Source organism: Monodelphis domestica, chromosome 6 (genome assembly GCF_027887165.1).
Source record: "Monodelphis domestica isolate mMonDom1 chromosome 6, mMonDom1.pri, whole genome shotgun sequence".
In the NCBI taxonomy this organism is placed as follows: domain Eukaryota; kingdom Metazoa; phylum Chordata; class Mammalia; order Didelphimorphia; family Didelphidae; genus Monodelphis; species Monodelphis domestica.
The window spans coordinates 45,773,594-45,794,669 of NC_077232.1; the positions used below are offsets into that span (position 1 = coordinate 45,773,594).

The 21,076-nt window shown below is 37.6% G+C and overlaps 1 protein-coding gene across 14 annotated transcripts in view; it reads left to right on the top strand.

Moving 5' to 3' along the window:
- The window catches only part of DCDC1 (doublecortin domain containing 1), an 83,400-nt gene extending 64,354 nt beyond the window's left edge, over positions 1–19,046 (top strand). For 10 of the 14 annotated variants that reach the window (XM_016423463.2, XM_056801979.1, XM_007497215.3 and 7 more), the window contains 4 exons: positions 1,491–1,603; positions 5,376–5,431; positions 12,997–13,115; positions 18,904–19,046. In XM_016423463.2, the coding sequence (XP_016278949.2) occupies positions 1,491–1,603; positions 5,376–5,431; positions 12,997–13,115; positions 18,904–18,938 (323 nt within the window). In that variant the 3' untranslated portion in view covers positions 18,939–19,046. Of the gene's footprint in view, positions 1–1,490; positions 1,604–5,375; positions 5,432–12,980; positions 13,140–18,903 lie in introns of those variants that run through there. The other 4 variants (XM_016423467.2, XM_056801978.1, XM_016423464.2 and 1 more) reach the window with 3 other exon arrangements.
- The last annotated feature ends 2,030 nt before the right edge of the window (positions 19,047–21,076 follow it).

Here is a 21,076-nt window from a genome sequence, read left to right on the forward strand (position 1 = left end):
ATACAAATTTGGTTTTCCTTCAGAAGCTTATATGACATATGTGTTGCTTTTCTATTTATTTTATTTCTTTAGGAAACAATTTGGAGGGTACAGCTAGGTTGCTCAGTGGCTGGCCTCAGACTTCCTAGCTGTGTGATCCTGGGCAAGTCTGACTAGCCTTCCCACTCTTCTTTCTTGGAACCAATACATAATATTGAGTCTAAGATGGAAGGGGAGGGTTTTAAAAATAAAAAGGATAAAAAGGAATTGGTATGCTTCAAAAGGTACCTTTCCTGGGATTCCCAAGAGGACAGATTGAGGTGAGGCTATGAATTTGTTTTTGACTCCAGTTTATACTACATTTATGGGCATTAGGGGCAGGAGGGGACATTTAACTGCCAGTGAAGGTTTTCATTCCATGCATGACTTTCCCATGACATACTGGCTAGACTACAGCAAGGGAATTTTCTACACTTAGCCATAGCCTTTCTTTTTTTAGACACTATAGAACAATGCAGGGAAGTTGAGGATGAAGAAATGAAGAATGGGAAAATTGATTGGATTGCCAGAAAATGGATCTGACTTTGCAAAAAAACCCCGAGAATGTCTGAATGGCTTTCATCACAAAAAACCTGGCCATATAAAAAAATCAAAAACAGTGAAGGAATGAATGCCATTTGTCTCCAAGATCTAGAGAGCTCGCCCTACCAGCTGTTAGGATCGGTCTTTATTTTTTTTCTATATGAGACCTTTAATAGACCCCTGATAGTTTAGTTTAGTTTTAATTTCTGCCCAGTCTAGAATCATCTGGCAGCCTGCCTTGAGTTCTGCTCCCTATTCCCCCAGCTGCATCATTTCTAACTTTAATCCTAACACATATCTGAGAAATTAAAAAAGAAAGGAAGCAACCTCAGACACTGCTGAGATGTGTGGCCCCAAAAAGTCACTTAACCCCAATTGTATAACCTTTGCCACTCTTCTGGCTTGGAACCAATACCTGGTTTTGATACCAAGACGGAAGGGTAGGGAAGGGAGGGGAAGGGATTGGAAAAGGAGGCAAGGAAAGGGAAGGGAAGGGAAGGGAAGGGAAGGGAAGGGAAGGGAAGGGAAGGGAAGGGAAGGGAAGGGAAGGGAAAGGAAGGACAGGGAAGGGAAGAGATTGGAAAAGGAGTCAAGAAAAAGAAGGGAAGGAAAGGGAAGGGAAGAACAGGGAAGGGAAGGGAAGGGAAGGTTAGGGGAAACAGGGGAAGGAAGGGAAGGGAAGATAAAGGAAGGGAAGGGAGGAGAAGAGATGGAAGGGAAGGGAAGGGAGGGGAAGGGAAGGCAAGGGAAGGCAAGGGAAAGCAAGGGAAGGAAAGGGAAAGAAGGGAAAGGAAAGGAAAGAAAAGAAAACCAAAGAAAAATATATGGTGAAACAGCAAGAGCAGATAAACCTCTGAGTTTTTCATCATGCTAGGGTCCAAAAAATGACCCTCAAACATGATGATGTATTTTCTAAATTCTTTTTGCAGAGTCAAAGAAGCTGGTGGATATCCAAGCAAGTTCTGCTCACAACAGGAAACAGCTGAAGGCTCATGCCGCAGATACTGTTGTTGCACCTGTCATAGAAAGTTCACAATCCAAGGTAAGCTTCTGTTAAATTAATTCCTATCTGAATTGCCATGCTCTGGGCTTGGTTTCATTATAATACTTGATGTGTACACATTGACATACCTGCTATGAGATAACGATTACAAATCGACCATAATTTCATGCAGCCTGTCTTAGAAGTTATTACCTTACACATTTTACATAGAATGACATTTGATGCCTCAAATCTTTTCCTGGAAATTCAATAAAACTAGACTAAGTAATGCCAGTAAAATTACTATATTAAGGATATTTTTCCAGGAAAAAAATGTCAGCTACTAGTTAATATCAAAAGTTAATTCATTTTATTCAATGGAAAAATGCTATATTTTTGGAACACTTGGGGAGTTTATAAGACTCATGACATAGTAACTGTGGAATATAAATAGTATGTCAACAGCTAATTCTACTGTAAAACCCTATTTTTAACCAATTTTTACTTTGGCATCAGAGAACCTGCATTTGAATTCTACCTCTGCTTCTTACTCCTTGGGTAACTTATGATGGGGCATTTTGACACTCCACGCCTTGGCTTTCTTATCTTTTACCAAAAAACAAAAAAGGAAATTGGACTAGGTGTATTCTAAAATCCCTTCTAGCTCCAGATCCTATCTATGAGTCTCTTTAGGCCACAAATACGCATCTGCTTCTCTGGGATTTAATGCCTAATTTTCCTGGACATCCAGATTTAGCTGAATGGAAATAAAGATGCTTCTGGTCAATGAATGCCACATAACTCCATTCCTCTTTTCACTTCTGCTCCGCTGATCCAACTACTCATAGCCTGCCCAGGTTTGTGCTGGAACCAGGTCGTAAGGCTAGTGAGATGCAAATATTACATTTCCTGACTTTGATGTTGTTCTATTGATTGACTAGACTTAAGAGAGTGATGCAAAGCCTTAAGAAAGTCACCTCCCAACCCCTTTTAATTATAGTCATTTCCCTCTCTAAATTATTTCGCATTTATCCTGCATAGAGCTAGTTTGCACAGATTTGTTTCTTGTTGTCTCCCCTATTAGATTATAAGCTTTCTGAGGGAAGGAATTGCCTTTTTATATCCCCAGTGCTTAGCAGAATCCCTGGCACATAATGAATATTTATGACTAACAAACTGATGGAGAAAATTTTGATAAAACTTTTAATCTTAAATTTTAAAATCATTCATACTGTACCCCCTTTAGCAAGTCAGTTGTTAAACATTTACCTATAGACTGCTACTTTTAGCAAGAAGACCTAGTATCATCCTAGAAAGACATTTCATGACTCAGCTAGGTGGCTCAGGGAATGGAAAGTCTTGTGAGATCCAAGATTCAAAATGGCCTCAGACACTTCTTCAATGGGCAAGTCAATTAACACCCATTGCCTAGCCTTTACCACTCTTCTACCCTGGAACCAGTATATAATATTAATTCTAAGACAGAAGATACATTTAAAAAAAAAGACATTTCAATTTCCTTCCCAAATAAAGTAAAAAAAGACTCACTGTTAACAAACAAGTCAGATTGAGAGGTGTACCTGACCCCAAATATGGAAAACAAGCAAAATGGAGGATTTCAAGGAAAAAAAAATGTCGAAGGGGATTTGTATAAAGAGGAAGGGGTGAGGGCCATTGTCTGCTTTTCCATCTTAATTAAAAACCTGAAGCAAAATAGCTTCCTTATTTTTTCTAGTGGAAAGATAGCCCCCACTGTCACCCCCCTTTTAAAAGACCTAAAATAAAACACTGATGAATTAGTTTTTTGGCTTCTGTTCATAGAGGAAAATCTCCTAGCAAACGCTCTTCTTTCTTCCCTTTTCTCTTTTAGAAGCACCTCATGGCCTTGCCTGAAAATAAATTGCAACCTAGCTAAGTGTGTACAGAATAGCTCAGCCAGGCCCATACCTCAATCCGCCACCTTAATGTGCTTCGGGAAGTAGTAGATCATTTCTCCTGAAGGGGGCTCATGGTAATCACTGCAAATGGCATGGTATTTACTCCCAGTTCTGCAAATCAGTAGGGCTATATGAATAAATTCCAACTGCCAGGACCAGCTACAGAAAGAAAATCACATTTAGGTGAAGATACACAAAACATCCCCATTAGCAGGTGCTTTGCCCTTCCACGGACCCCCCTTTGGCTCAAGATTTCAAAGCTTCCTGAGTGTTTATTAAAAATTGATTTTTAGCATTATTTCCATTTTTAGGGAAGAGGTTGAAGCCAATGGGTCTACTTGGCTTCTCTCAGCCAGCTGGCAGTGAGTGGCTCGTCCTTTAGGGTCATTTTATTTGAGGTTACATCTCCATGAAAAATATTTTTTTTAAATTAGTATTTGCGGGAAAAAAAAATATCCTATCCCACTGCCACCAAGGAAAAGATGGCTGGCTATGAAAATGGTCTAATTTCACCCTGGATCAAATGTGCAAATTTCTGTGAAAATCTGAAGCTCTTACATGTGAAACCTCCTGAAGCGAAAATTGATAATATCACACACGGAAATATGAGGCACCCAGAGACATAAGGCAAAAGTCTTAAGTGAACTTTTCTATTACTAGTAAATGGGATTTCAGATGCAATATAACAGTCATCAACACATCACATTTTGCTGGTGAGGTAGAGTTACTCACTTCACAGACTCAAAGCTTGCCCAGGGTAGCAAGCACAGATCAGAGCCACTTGTAAGTTAGCAAAATAAATAAATAAATAAATAAATAAAAATCAGCTCCTGCTCTTTTTTCATTTACCCATGTTCCTGTTTGGTTGACTTTCTGGGTCACCCAGTAGCAATAACTAGATTTTCAGCCAGTGCTCAGAGTGGAAGATAATTCTAGCCCTGTTCAACCATCCTAGATTTTTTAATAAGTCTAGTAATTTCCTTTGGGGATATGTTTATCATATTTTGAATCAGTTCCATATATGTGCCCATGTCAGATTTCAATATTTTTGTATCAACTGGAAGCCATTTTATTTATTAAAATAGACTGCTTCTATCCCGGGGTGGTTGTTGTTTTTTTTTTTTTTCAGAGAAATTTACAGCCTGACATTTACACATAAGGATAAGGTGTTCCAGATGCAAATCAGCCCAGCAGCATCTGTTGGATGTTGTCCCCAAGGGAACTTTATTTTACTTCCATCCTTCCTCCTCTGTTGCCTGATCCCATGTAGGGACACACAGTTGCCCCCAAAATGTGGTCATTCCCACAGGGGCAACCTCATGGCATGTCTCCAGTCAAATCCCGACGGGCTGCCTGGAGCTAGCATTTTTAGACATCTGACGAGGTGTGTAAATGAAGGCTATTTCATCTCTACACCTGCTTCAGCTTCAAGAATTAATGAGTGGAGAATGTTACCCAAAAGTGCAAAGGGAAATTTGTGGCGTCGAGGGATGCTGTCAGGGTTGGTGTTGAGAGAAAAATCTGACATCATTGTGTGTGTGTGTTTGTTCAAAAGACCCATAAATACTCTCTGTGGCTTTTTTAAAATAACAGATTCAGGGCTCTTCTTCTGCAGAGAAAACAAAATCCGTTAGAAATCAATGCCGGCAGCCAGCCTGGCCTTTCTGAGCTGACCAACAATAATGGTCTGCTTGCAGCTGCTCATTGAGAGAAATTGGATTTTCCTGAGACGGCAAATTTCCTCAGTATCATTCGGAGGGGAGGGATCAATGGGAGAAATGAGTTCACCTGTTGTTCTAGATTAGGAAAGAAATCAGATGCAAAGTTACTTATTAACGGGGAGTTCTGGCAGGTTGCGATGGTGACTGTCGCTTTTTCTTTTTTGACAATTTCAGACAGATAAGAAGGATTCAGTACTGTCTCTGTACACATCTCCTGCTCTTGAAGGCTGGTAAGTAGAAAGAGCTCTGTTTTATGTGAACTAGAATTTGACATAAAAGGGAATCATTTACAGCAGGATGCTTTACCTGAAAGCAGCCACAAGGCAACATCAACAAAGACCACTTAGCAGGAGGCTCTTGTGGGTGAAGCCATTGTTGACAGGTGTTTTCTGAGGAGTGTTTCCTGCTAGCGATGACATTTTCTAATCTTAGGAGCTTCTAATATGAAACCTCCCTCAATGAGCTATCTCTTTACACCATTCATGTAAATACAAAGCCATGGAGAGAACTCTGGTGCCCATGCCCATGATGTCTCTTGCTGAATAGGAAGGAGGAAAACCAGCTATTTATAAACTCAGCCCAGATGTCAGGGGCATCACTCTGATGCTGCATTCTATTGGCCAGGATCCTTATCTTCATCCTTAAGGATTCCTAATTTTCATGATTCAGATAATTTTGGTAGAGAGTAACCATCTCCTCCTCAACTTAGAAGGCAAGCTAGGGATGAATTAGATAGAGCAATCAGAAAGGTATGAATTCATATTTGTCTTCAGACACTAACTGCGTGACTCTGGTGAAGTCAATTAACCTCTGTCTGCCTCAGTTTCCTCACCTGTAAAATAGGGATAATAATAGCATCTACCTCCCAAGGCTATTGGTAGAATAAAATGGGATAATATTTGTAAAATATTTCACAAATATTAAAATGGGATAATATTTGTAAAATATTTCACAAACATCAAAATGGGATATTTGTAAAATATTTCACAAATATTAAAATGGGATATTTGTAAAATATTTCACAAATATTAAAATGGGATAATATTTGTAAAATATTTCACAAACATCAAAATGGGATATTTGTAAAATATTTCACAAATATTAAAATGGGATATTTTGTAAAATATTTCACAAATATTAAAATGGGATAATATTTGTAAAATATTTCACAAACATTAAAATGGTATAATATTTGTAAAATATTTCACAAACATTAAAATGGGATAATATTTGGAAAACATTTCACAAAATTTAAAAATCTCATATAAATGTTTTATATAATGATGTTTATGAATTGCTATGACAAAAAACTTCCTTTTATGAATTTAGTTAGGTGGATTGTCAGAAAACAGGCATGCAGTTAATGACTGGAATGACTGGGTCTTATCTTAAAACCTTCCCATCTTGGTAGGACTTTCAACATCTTTTGGTGCCCTGGTCTTGCCTTCTGGAACCCAGGGTTATTGACACACCACAATGAGGCATCAAAAACCACCTCCTCCCTAGGCTTGTAAAATATTCTTTTTACAAGGGAGGGAATAAAATGTTTAGTCAACAAATTTCAGGTTGCCCTTGAAGGACTCCACATTTATTGTTTGTTTGTGTGAAGTGGTACCCACACATTCTCTTTTTTATTTTTATTTTCTTGTAAACCCTTCCCTTCTCTCTTAGAATCAATACTGTATATTGATTCCAAGGCAGAAGGGTGGTAAGGGCTAGGTAGTGGAGATTAAGTGATTTGTCCAGGATCACACTGCTGGGAAGTATCTGAGTTCAGATTGGAAGCCAGGACCTCCTATCTCCAAGCCTGATTCTCTATCCCCTGAGCCGCCTAGCTGGTCCCGTGGACCCCACATTCTGTACAATGAAGTGATATTTCAGAACTGCAGCTTGATGAGGCTGATCAAGACATAATTTTCTTCTGACTTCCCAACTATGTTTCTGGGGAAGAGAAAAGATGAAGAAAGAAGAAAAATCATCCTGAAGCTCAGAGGACTTTAATATATATTTTCCAGGGCTTAAGATCTGCTTTTTATTTCCACCATGTTCATCTCTCTTATTCCCTTCTTTCCTTCACTATTAGGCCATTCATTAATTTCTTATACTTTTATTGCTTTAATTCTTTTTTTCCGCCCTTAACCCTCCACTCTAAAGACCTTTCAACACTCTATAAACAAATAGTCCACTTAAGGAATTTTAGATTCCCCCTTGGATTCCTTTAACTTTAAGCAACACACACAGTTTAACCCATGAACCAAAGATCCAGTAAACTACTAAGTCTTAGTTTCCATAATGTAAGGAACTTGATTCTATAAATGGAACTCAATAAAAATATTCAAGGCAAGAGAGCTGTTCTTGGGAAAAGAGTTTTTGTGCAATCTCCCAAAGGGACTCATTAAAGACTATCATCCACCATGTTAGCACCGCCAGGAAGGCAATGCTACCCAAGTGGTTGGTTAGAAATCAGGAAATAGAAAGAATCTGCAGTGGGGAGGGAGGGCATTTTTTTTCCCCAGAGGAGTTCATTGGTGATTCCAGTCATAGTAGACTGGGCGTAACCAACATATTTAAACAGGAAGAAGCAAGGCAACTATTACTAGTGTATTGAAACTGAACTCTAACACTTCTGCCAACACAAAATATTTAAGGGTGAGGAAAAAATAAAGGATTCAAGTAAGAGCTTGGCTTCAGCTAGGCAGTGTTGGCTGGGCAGTCAAGGTGTGTGTTTTACTAATTTGTATGTTGATGAATGCTGCTGGGACATCTTTTGTTCTAGAAAGGTGTTTTTCCCCAGTGGTTTTCCCTTCATGTGCCTGAACATTTGGGATCAAGCTGCCTTGAGACCTGATGTCCCAGATCACTAGGTGAGCAGGTCTGTGATGGGTTTGAATTCCAAGGTCATTGGAAGTTGTTTCCTTGTCAGTATGTTATAATACACGAAGACTTAAAATCACGAAGACCTGGGTCCATATCCTCCCTCAGACATTTGCTATCCATAGGAACAAGTCATTTTGGCTCATCTGAAACTTAATTTCCTCATCTGTAAAGTGAAATGGTTGAATTTAATGGCTTCTTAAGCCCCTTCCACCTTTCAAACTTTGACACTAGAATCTCTCTGAGACCACTCTCTCATCTGGGGATACTATGTTGGAGTGGACATTAGGGCTCCTGACTCCAGGACTCATTACTCTGTCCACTTCACCCCTAGCTGCCTACTAAGTAGAGGAGGGCTTGGTTACCATGTTCAAGAATTGCTTGGACATTAATGTCTAACCATTACAGTTAAAGCTCCTTAAGTATGGACAATTAAGTAGCACTTTTACCAAAAGGAACAAGGAAAAGATTGTTTTGGTTTAGGGCTAACAAACCAAAGTTTGCCTCAAGGTCCCAAGTGGTAGAAGACAAGGGCTACTGGATCTGAAGAGGGAAAGCTTCCTATGATAATTAAACTTCCTTCCAATCATGGTAAAGTATTTCTCTTTTAAAGTATAAAAACTATAGGATGCCAATATACTGCTACCTGTAGAATTAATTTCCATTAAGAAGGATAATAATTTTGAGGGTGAGGAAAACAAGCAGCCTGAATGGTGTTTTTTTTTTTCTCTTCCCATTTGCTTTCCTCTCTTTGGAGAATTTTCTTTTTAGCTTATAAAAGTGCCCTGTTCGTCTTCACCGCTTGTGCTCCCAGCCTAGTTAATATGTAAGCCCAGGGTGCTCAGGAGGTATGCCTTATCTGGGGGATCTCCTACAAGGACGGATTACTTTTCACATGAATGCAGGCTCTTGCCATCACAAATGAGGGAAAGATGTGAAGCCTTTAAATCACAGCAGCTCTTGGAAAAATGAATTTTCAGGATCCTTCCCCTCCCACCTGCACCTTGCCTCATGAAATGAGTTAGTCTAGTTTGGGAAATCTGTGACGTTCTTAAAAGTAGACACTATTCATTTTCCTTTGAAATATGTTCACTTGAACATTGGCATGGATGCCTGTCACCTTGAACATGTTAATTTCCCTCTCTAGGCGGAGAATTAACTCAGTTTACTCATCTTTAAGGTGATGGGGCCAATAGAGAGCCTGATAATTTCAAGGTGATTTTATTAATCAGTCAATAGCCATTTATTAGGTGACCTACTATATACCAGGACCTAGTGAAAGAAAGACAAAATATTAGTTTCTATTCTTAAGCAGTTTAGAGATGAACTCTGGATCTTTATCAATGAAGAGGGCTTTCATATTAGGACACCAATAACATCTCAGACCTTCCTTCAGCCTACAAAAAAACCGAAACAAAAACAGGAGAGACTCTAATCATAAAGTGTTTTGAACAATTCACATTTCAGAATAAAATAAATGGCATCATGTGGGGCCATCTGAAATTTTTGTATTAAATTAATCTCCAGATTCTTCCCTCCATAAATCACAAAATAAAATCCACTCCCTCACAAGCTGCATTCTCTGTGACTCTGGCATGTGGTGTCATACATAATCTGAAAACAGTCATACATTTGTCCAAAATAGTCATCACTTTTTGGCATTGGGGTTCGGTGGAGTAGCATTGACTGCCAAAGACTGCATGTGATGGGAGTTCGGCCAATGTGGGTTATTTCCAAATGGGAGCCATTGTTGTTTGTTGTCGTTCAGTCATTTTTCAGTCACTTTTGACTCTCTGTGACCCCATTTTGGGGTTTTCTTGGCAGAGATACTGAAGTGGCTCACCATTTCTTTTTCTAGCTCATTTGACAGATGAGGAAACTGAGGCAGAAAAGGTTAAGTGACCTGCTTATGGTCACACAACTAGCGAGTGTCTTTCCACAGTGGTTTCCCAATCAACCCTCTGGGTCAAGCTAGAGTTCTTCATGACATTTTTTAAAGTATTATTATTTTTTAATCAACAAAAATCTATTTTATCTTCCTTGGGACCCCTAGCCATTGGAAAAAATACTCATAATAAATGTACAGAGTTTTTGGCCATGTTTAAAAAAAGCCTCATTCTTCATTCTGAATCCATCATCTCTTGGAAGTTTGTTAGCATCATTGTAAACTCTGGAATGATGACTGTTTGCATTGTGCTGATCAAAAGTTCTTATGTCAAGGGCAGATGGATGGCTCAGTGGATTGAGAGCAAGGTCTGGAGATGAGAGATGCTGAGTTCAAATATGACCTTGGATACTTTCTAGCTGTGTGATCCTGGGCAAGTCACTGAACCCCCATTACCTAGCCCTTCCTGCTCTTCTGTCTTGGAACCAATATAGAGTTTAAAAAAGTTATTGCAGCTTTCAAAACTGTTTGTTTTATAGTGCTTTATTATTATATAAATTGATCTGATTCTGTTCATTTCATCCCTCATCAATTGAGTCTTCAAAATTATTAATTTTTTATAATTTCAATATTTTAATTCAATTCAATGAATTGTTCTTCCAGTTCTGCCCACTTTAGATGGAGAAGGAAATGACTTTAGTTCATACGGTCTTTAAAATATTTGAAATCATCTATTTCCTTATTTCTTATAACAAAATAGTATTCCATCACATTCATATACCACAGATTGTTCAGCCATTCCCCAGTTGACAGGCATCACATTAGTTTTTAGTTGTTTCTTTTTTGTTCTGAACCACCATAAAAAGAACTGCTTAAATATTTTGTGATAGAGGGCCTTTTCTTCTTTTCTTGAGCTCTTTGAGTCAAACTAACTGAGTCAAAAGGCATATTCTGTTTAGTAATTTTTTATGACTCTAAATTGCTTATAGAGTGTTTGTATCCATTTACAAATCTTACAACTGGGATAATGTTTTTTGCTTTTTCATAGCCTCAAACATTTGTCTTTTTTAAATTGTTCAGTTGTTTCTGACTCTTAGTGACCCTGTTTAGGGTTTTCTTGGAAAAAAAACCACTATGTAGTTTTCCATTTCCATCTCACTTTACATATGAGGAAACTGAGGCAATCATGGTTAAATGTCTTGCCCAGGGTCATACTGCTAGTAAAGTGTCTATGACTGGTTTTGAATTCAGGTCTTCCTGACTCTAGGCCTGATGCTCTAACCATTGAACAAGCTAGTACTCTATATTTTATATAATACCAAAAAATCCAGGAGGAAGAGGATAAAAGAGAAATTAAAATAATTACAGAATATGACATGTGCAAATCTACCTACCTACCAAGAGATATGCAAGAATTATATAAATACAACTGTAAACTTTTGTTTATAGAAATAAAGACTGACCTTAATCATTAGAAAAATAATAATTGTTCGTGGATAGGATGAGCCAATATCATAAAATTACAATACTGATTAAATTAACTTACTTATTAAATGCCCTACCAAACTACCAAAGGTTTACTTTATAAAACCAGAAAAAATAATGAAATCCATATGAAGAATTTACAAAAAGATCAAAACCTCATGAATTTTTGTACTCTAGTTATCAGGAAGCCACACAAACAGTCTGAGTCTTGGTCCCGTGAGACAATTAGTATTGAGGACAGTTTTGATTCCTTTTAAGGAATTAAAGAAATTTAAGCAAAATTTAAAAATACTTTAATTTTCTTTAAGTTAAAGAATTTAAGGAAATAGACCAGTGCATGCCTCCTGGGGGGATATTCTGGAATATTCCTACAACCACACAGAGGAACTCTGATGAGCATTTTGAAGTTCAGCAGAATTACTAAGGTCCTTCCAAAAGAAAGAACAGCAAAAGTGGTTTTTTTCCTACATTGTTATTATTCAGTCATTTCAGTCATGTCTGATTCTCTGTGACTCCATTCAGAGTTTTCTTGGCAAAGCTACTGCAGAGGTTTGTCATTTTCTTCTCCTTTTTATTTTACAACTGGGAAAACTGAGGCCAATGAGGTGGCAGGTCAGGAAGGTGAATCTTCCCTACTCCAGGCATATCAATCTCTTTCTAAATTTGTACTTGCTATGACATAGAAAACAATAAAATTATTCTTCTAATAAATTAATTGAATTTAAAAATTAATTGAATTAATTTAAATAATTAATGGAATTTCTGAAATATAAGCGATCGCAGAGATCAACTAATACAGCCTTTGATGTATATAAGATTCACTCTTTGGCATCCCTAACAAGTGGTCACACAACATTTTCCTGAATACCTGAATAGTGTGCCAGGGAGTTCCCTGTATGAAGACACTTATTCCATTATAAACTAATTCAGATTGCTAGAGAGTTCTTCCTTTTATTTAGCTAAAAACTGATTCCCTGTAGTTTTCCTACACTGGATTTGGTTTTTGCCCCCACGACTGAGTCAAGGAGAATAAGTCTGAACCTTCCAATCCAAATGGCACTTATCCAAATATTTCAACAAGTCAAATTTGTCTCAAGAAAGGATGATTTTTTTTCAAAATTCAACATATTTTTTATTAACTGCTTAGATCCCAGGAGCCATAGCTACAAAGAGAGATATCACAGAGTTTCTGATCCCAAGAAGTTTATAGCGGAATAATGTGGAGAGAAACATATAAGTAATCCAAGGGAGGGGGAGTGATCCATTTCATTTTGTATTGGAGGTGGAAGGAACTTGTGAAAGCAATGTCAGGGCAACTAGTTGGCTCAATGGATAGAGAGCCAGGCCTGGGGGTCAGGAGATCCTGGGTTCAAATGTGACCTCAGAAACTTCCTAGCTGTGTGACCTTGTCCTAGTGACTTGCTATTTTTCTGCTTGGAATCAATACTTAGTATTCATTCTAAAATAGAAGGTAAGGGTTAAAAAAAAGAAATGGCATCATAATTGGACTTTATAGAAAGGAAATACTTCAACAGAGATGACTTATGACAGGGGACAGGTGATATTCCAGCCCATCCAAGACAAGAATATGAAACTGAAAAGAACAAAGGACCAAGGAACGAATACAGGCAGGAAGAAGAATTTAAGTGGTACATTGGAAAAACTACTTGGTAAGTTGTTTGAAGGATAAATAGGTAAGTGCAGTTAGGAAGTATATGATAATAGATGAGATAATCAAATGAGTAGAGATGGGGGTATTGAACTTGAGTAGCTGAAGTATGTTAGAAGATGATATTAATTTTAAAAAATAAAGAAGGGGAAATACAAGTATTACTCTGTTAAGACATCTTCCTGGGTGACCAAGAGAATAATGGCAGCCTATCCAGAAATTTTTGAAAACAGGGAAAGGATTTATTTTAGTAGGGCAGCTAAGTGGCACAGTGGATAGAGCACCGAGCCTGGAGTCAGAAAAACCTGAATTTAAATCTGGCCTCAGATAGCTAAGTGACCGTGGATAAGTGACTTCATCTCTGTCTGCTTCAGTTTCCTCATCTTCAAATGAACTAGAGAAGGGCATGGCATACCATACTTCAGTATCTTTGCCAAAAAACTCCAAATGAGGTCACAACAGGTAAGACACAACTGAACAGCAATGAAAACTGTTTTAAAGAGAAAATGGCCTCATCTTTGGATATGTTGATTTTCACTAATTATTGGTGTGGAGAGATCTGGCCTGAAGTTAGAAATAAGAGGCTGAGGATTCTTAGGCAAACAACTGGTGTCATCTGCAGAGCAGCGTCCTATCTCAGACCTGTTAGCACTGTGATTGAATAAGTGACTTATCCTCCCTGACCTCAGATTTTTCATCTGTACTATTACAGATCTGTTATGAGAGTCAGATTGTTTTGTTTTAGCACACCTTAAAATATTTTACTAAATTAGATATGTTTTGGTCTGAATTCACCTTCAGAGAGAAAGTCCTAGTATAGAAACTCTAGCAATGCAGACTGGTACCTGTTTTGTAACTTACAGTCTAAGAGAGTTGCCTGGGGACCTTGGAAGGTTGATTGATTTGCCCATCACTGGAATGGGAGAGGGGGGAGAAATTGAATTCAGGTCTTCCTGACACCCACGTCCAGTTCTCTCTTCACAACATCACCCAGCTGCTCATTTAAAATTCTGTTTAAATGTCAATTGTCAAAAGCCAGGAATAATAATGATGATGATGATAATAATGTAACTCTTTAAGATTTGAAAAGCATTTTCCATACATCAACTTATTTGATCCTCATCATTACCCTCTAGTGGAGGTGGATTCAGCTCCATTTTTGACCCATATTGACTAAGTCATTCTGGACAAGTCATTTAACCTCTGAGTGAGTGCCTATGAAATTCTCTAACAGGTGTAGATGTTCACTCCTAGGGGGGAGATGCTTACTGGAAAAGTCAGGGTCAAAGAAAGGATGTTTTTTTTGAGAATAAGTGAGATCTTTGCATGTTTGGCAACTGAGGGGAAAATAATATGATTAAACATCCAGTACACACATACATACATACATACATACATACTGTGTATGTGCATAAAGTCCATTAATTTCTGATTACTTGACAAAAGGATCTACTCAATCCACTGGAGAAGGAAAAGGGAAACTGCTCCAGTATCTTTGCCAAGAAAACTCCCATGGGGTCATAGAGCATTGGACACGACTGAAACAACTGAACAACAACAATACTGTAGTCAAAACTGGTTTCTTAGTGTTTTCCTCACTTTTGGTTCAACATTCTTTTCCCTCCCCTGTGCTTCCTTCTTTAGTCTTTCATGTGGCTAAAAGGTTCTCTTTTTGACCATTCCTCCTAGTTCTACCCTTTGAGGCCAGAGAATGAGTCTCATCCTAATCCCTATGAGAGTCTTTCAAATATTAAAGGCAGTTATCATTCCCTGCTACACCACCTCTACCACTACCATATTTTTTTATTCTTGAAGTGATCTATCCTAACATGCTACCATCTCCAGTTCCATCATCATTCTTGTCTCTGGAGGTATTCAAACACATGAAAGCTCTTTCAAACATGGAATGTCCAATATTAGACATGATCATCCGGAAATATTTGGAACAAGGTGTACCTCCACAGTATTATCACCTCCTTTGTTCACAACACCCTGCTTCTCAGTCTTGGAATTTGTCTGCCAAAAACCCCATATCTTCTCCCCTAAAATCATTGGTGCCTCTCCTATCTGGTTGAATTTATTTTGCATCCAGCTGAAGATATCTATTGAATGTACTCCTTGAGGGTGATTTATGGCAGGTTGTGGAAAAGAGTTTCAGAAATGGCACATCAATAGTGGGTTGCATTTGTTACTTTTAGCTAAAACATCAATATGAACAAATACATGTTAAAATATTATCATGTAGTCACCATTTTAAAGTTAGAATAGATCGTAGAGACCATTCTATCCAACCCTTTCATTTTATGGGAAAGTGAGGGCCACATTAATTAATCAAGTTTCTCAAATTCACATAGCTAAGAACTGGAAGAGTTTTAAAATAAAAATTTGAAAATTGAAGGAGCAGATCCTCTGGCTATAAATCTTGTGATCATTCCTCTACAGCACTATGCATTGAAACACAAATAGGTCTTTATACTTTAAAAAATGTTTTTTCTCTTTTATTACTATGAAGTTAATAAACATTAATATACCCAACATTTCCACATTCAAAGAGCAGAAAAAAGAGGATCACATATGAAATTGTGAATGTCCATTACCTGCAGTTTTTAAAACATATATATATATATACATGCAAAAATTTGTATATATGTAAAATATGTATATATGTATATATACATATATACACATTTCCTATTTAATGCTGTAGTCCCAATGCTATTTTGCTCCCTCCAATTTAATGTTGTAGTTTCAATACTATTTTCTTTGTCTGGGTTCCATTCTGCATTTTCTCTTGCTCTATTTGTATTTTTAAATGATTCCTCAATGGTCTTTTCTTTCTTTCTTTCTTGATATTATTATTATCCTACTTCCTTTTGAAATCCCCCTATTCAACAAGAAACAAATAAACTTTTTTTTTTGTATTTTCTCTCTCTCCCACTCCTCCCTCTTCCCCAAAGAGGCAAATTTGTACATAGATTGTACATGTTTTATCATAAATGCATATTTCCCTCTTTGTCATGGTGTGAAAGAAGGACACATTATTTACACTATAAAAAACTTTTTTGGAGGAAATGAAGTGAAGGGTAGGTTTCAATCCACATTGAGACTCTGCTTCTTCTATAGTGGCAAATAACCTTTCATCATGGATCCCTTGGAGTTTTCATGGATCCTTGCCTTGTTGATAATAAAATCATTCACAAGTGATCATCATTCATTATTGCTGTTACTGTGCAGCATTCTCCCGGTTCTGTTCATTTCACTTTGCAGCAGTTCATATAAGTCTTTCTAGGTTTTATTGATCATCTTGTTTGTCATTTCTGATGGCACAATAGTATTCCATTACAATCATCTATCACAGTTTGTTCAGCCATTCACCAGCTGGACATCCCTTCAATTTCTTGTTCTTTACCACAACAAAAAAGAACTGCTTTAAATATTTTATAATAAATAGTTTGTTTCCTTTTCCTTGATCATCTTAGGAAATAGATCTTCTGGTGATATGGCTCTATTTATAACTCGATTATAGACTCCATTGACTATTCCTTGACTCCATTTCATTAGTTATTCTAGATTATTGAGTTCCTTTGGGATCTGGACTCTGACATTCAATGTCATTCCCACCTTTGGAGGGTAGGTAGAAATCCACTAACAGAAATGTGACTCCTACCTCGGGAATAAGTGTCAGGAATTGTGTTAAGTCCTTTATACAAATATCATCTCATTTGATCCTCATAGCCCTACAAGGTGCATGCTATTAGTATCATGCCTATTTTACAGTTGAGGAAACTGAGGCAAAAAGTGAACCCACTTTCTCTAATTCTAACTGCATCTCCCCCATTCCAAATATAAATTTTATCTCCTTTTTTTCAACGCAATTTGACTCAGCAATTTATGAGATAGTCACTGAAATAAAAATGACTAGATAATTCTCGAACCCTATTAGGTAAGTATGGGGTAAACATATTCTCCTCCCCACTTTAGAGATGAGGAAACAGAGGGTCAGAAGGGATCATCTGAGTTGACCAAAGTTTAGTGTCCAAGATAGAATTTGAACCCAACATCTCTTGATTTCATGACCAGAGATCATGGTACAATAAATAGAGAACTGGCATTCCCATCAAGAAGTCCTAAATTCAAATCTCACTTCTGATTCTCATTAGCTCTGTGAACACAATCAAAGACTCAAGGTTGTTGTAGTTCAGTCATTTAGTCATGTCCAACTCATGAGCCCTAGACCATAGTACACTAATGATGCCCATGGGATTTTCCTGTCAAAGATGCTGGAATGGTCTGCCATTTACTTTTCCAATGAATTCAGGCAAAGAAAGATTAAGTGATTTGTTACATAGCCAGTAAGTATCTGAATCTGGATTTGAATTCAAGTCTTTCTGACTCCAGGTCTGGCATTCCATCCACTGAGCCACCTTGCTGCTGCCTCAAGACTTTAGTTGACTCATCCATAAGATGAGGGTAATGCTGCTTGTGTTACCTACCTCAGGGCAGTGTGGAAAGAACACTGAGCTTATAATCAGGAAGACTTTGTTTCATGAATTCATGTCCAGCCTCAGATACTAGCTGTGTGACCTTAGGCAAGTCACTTAACCCTGTTTGCCTCAGTTTCCTCATCTGTAAAATGAGCTGGAGAAGAAAATGGCAAACCACTCCACTATCTTTGCCAAGAAAATCCCAAATGAGTTTGCATAGAGTCATACATAACTGAAATAACTCAATGACAATGCTACCTACCTCACATAGTGGTTATGAGGTTTAAGAGAAATAATATAAACAAACTAATTTGTAAAAATTTTTTAAACCCTCACCTTCTGTCTTAGAATTGATACTAAATGTTGGTTCCAGGGCAGAAGAGTAGTAAAGGCTAGGCAGTTGGGTTGAAGTGATTTTCCAGGGTCACACAGCTAGAAAAAGTGTAAGAGGGGAGATTTGAACCCCAGGATCCCCATCTCTAGACCTGGCTCTCAATCCCCTAAACCACCTAGATTCTCCTCAACTTGTAAATTTTAAAATATATAATTGTCAGTTATTACTACCACATCTGCCTTCAGTTTTTGACCCTTTGTTGATAAGTTAGTCCTCCTTAATTTTCTAGAATCACAGAATTATATCACTGATCCCTTGGCGAATATCAGTTTCACAAATGAGGAAATTGAGACATAGAAAGATGACAGAGCCTATGAAAATACCTCCTTTATGTCATTAGGCCCTTCCTTCTGCCTTGAGAAGACAAATACAACATCATGGTTTTCTTGCAAAAATCAGAAGCCCCACCAGCACATAACCCTCCGTAGAGCTGCCTTACCATTAGGAAATAACAACTTTCCCCCTCTCTCTCTCTCTCTCTTTTTATGTCTTTCTTTTTCCTGCTAACACTAAAGTCTGATATTAATGGAAAACCCATTAAAAAAAACCTATTATCCTATGAGGGAAAAGTGAATGCACTCAACTGTAAAAGGAAGACTTATCGATCAATTTTCCGTTAAACCTTGCTTGTCTGACACTTTGCAGTTGAGGATTGTGTTTTTATTGCCTGGCCAGATAGTTCAGATTTCCGGTCAGTCTTGGTAAAGACCCCTTTTATAACATTGATAAAATTTTATCACAGAGCTATGAAAACAAAATTAGATTTCATAACTCACACCAGACCTTGGAGGAACTGTCTCGATAAATTTTACAAATCTTATCAAGCTTAATGCATCGATTCTGATGAATTTGTTTTTTTTTTTAATTTAATAGGCACTGTTACTGAGTTTGGTATTTTTCCTACTTTACAGGGAAGGGCCTCATTCATCCCCTTCTAAACAAATGACTACAGTGGAGATGCCATTTTTTTAAAAAAATGAATGAAGACAGCCTGAATTCAGAAGAATATCCTTATCCAAACCAGAGCTGGATATTAAAAAAAAAAAGTTCCAAATGAGACTCTATAGTGTCATGTGTTTTCTCCAAGTTTAGGAAAATTGCCTCTTTTATTTAGATAAATGCCTGTAGCCCATTTGTTAATTGGTTGTGAAATATATCCCTTTGACGGGAGGAGGTAGGTCTTTCTAACCAAGGTGGTACTCATTGTAGAGAAAGATGGAGATATATTCTGGCTCTGGTTTTCCAGTCTGCAGGATCTGGGAGCTGGTATGAAGGACCAATACACCAGAGAGATTGGGGAGCCAACCAGGGCACTCACTATTCCTTCTGTTAACCCTCTGTGATCTCAGTAAGACCTCCCGGCCCCATTAAAAACTCTGGAGGATTGGCTCTTTGGTCTTATTGTCACTGCACACCTGCCTGTCCAACTCAGCCTGAATGTCTCTAAGCCACAAAAAAATAAGAAATCAAAGAATAGTGGCAAGAGAGATAGCAGCTTTCCCAAGTTTATAGGGAATTATGGAGATATTAACTAGAGAAACAAGAAGACCTCCCAGATTTCCCATAAAATGTCCTCATTTGCCCAAATGGTAGGTCTATCCAGGCTCCTCTTGAGTATCACAATGCAGTCATCTCTTTTTAGCAATTATTTGAATTAATTATTTAATTAACCTAATTAATTAAATAAAAGTCAGTTATATTGATTAAATTATTAATTAGTGATGCTAATTGATTTATTCATTGGTAATAGTAATTGATTAATGATTAATTCCTTCCCTCCCCCAAACCCCACCAACAGTCTTTGCTCTATACCCACCTTGTGGGATGAAATTTTTGTGAACTCCATTCTATTCCACTTTGTTTCTTGATATTTCAAGGAAATAATTCAAGGAGACTTGTATAGTGAATATATTAGTAATCTATGTATAATGCCTTCTCCCTGAAGTACCCAGGAAGTAACTTTCTTTTCAAGTCATTGTTGATTTGAAAAATATATGAACTTTTTGTTATTTTTAGATCATTTCTATTATATGTGCCCCCCCACCTCATCCTCTAGCTAGCTAAACTGTAAACTCCTAGAGAAAAGAGACTTCCATTCTTTTTTTAAAATGCTCTCCCCCTTTTTCTTCCTTTCCACTTCCTTCACACACATGCAAACACACCTAGAAATAGGCCTATTCACCAATTCTTATACCCAAGCCAAGCTTTTTTTTGTGTCTGAAAAGGTCCCACTTTACCTCTACCCTTATGGGGCTATCTAGAAAGATTCAGGGAGATTTGAAAGATGAGTAGAACATTGTTATGTATTGAAATCTTTCAAAAAAACCCAAATCTTTCAAAAATTAAAGAAACCTCTAGGTAATATGCAACATGAAGGTTATAGAGGAGTTCAGCTCTCCCACAATTCCCTTCCTTCTCTTCCATTCTCTTTATCTTCCACTCAGAGCATTTAGGAAATTTTTCTGAACACATTTCTACAAAATAATCAGATAATGAAAATGAGCAGCAGTATCTACAGTCTCCTCCTTTCTCTGACTTATATTAATGACAGAAAATATAGATAATCTGGATACAGCAGGTCTGCCCCCCAAATAGAAATATTAGTAGGAGTCAATGGAAGGGTATATGTTCTATCAAAGAAATTTTAGTTAGCTTTTCTGGAACTCTGTGGAGTGGAGGAGACTAAATAAAGTTCTTCTTGGATGAGTGTCTTCATTTTCACATTTCAACATGGTGGTTGATTTTTGCACCAGTGCAGATGACAACCCCACCTACACATCAGTCCTTGGTGTTCACAAGTTGTTGGAGCCAAATAATTCATCCCCTGATGGTTTCCTCTTTGGTATTAAGTCTCTCTGAATTTAGCAAAGTTTGATCTTCACATGGGAGTCATGGGTCCAACACAAAGCTTTTTCAGCATGAGAGAACCCAATAGATTTGATGCTTGGTTGACCTAGTCCTGAAGAACCCAGAACCCCAATCATGAAACAAGTCAACAATAGGACTTTAGTGGAAAAAAAAAACTGGTAATGCCCTTCAAACTGAGAACTGGAATTCATGTGGACACTGAAGTAAGACCTCATC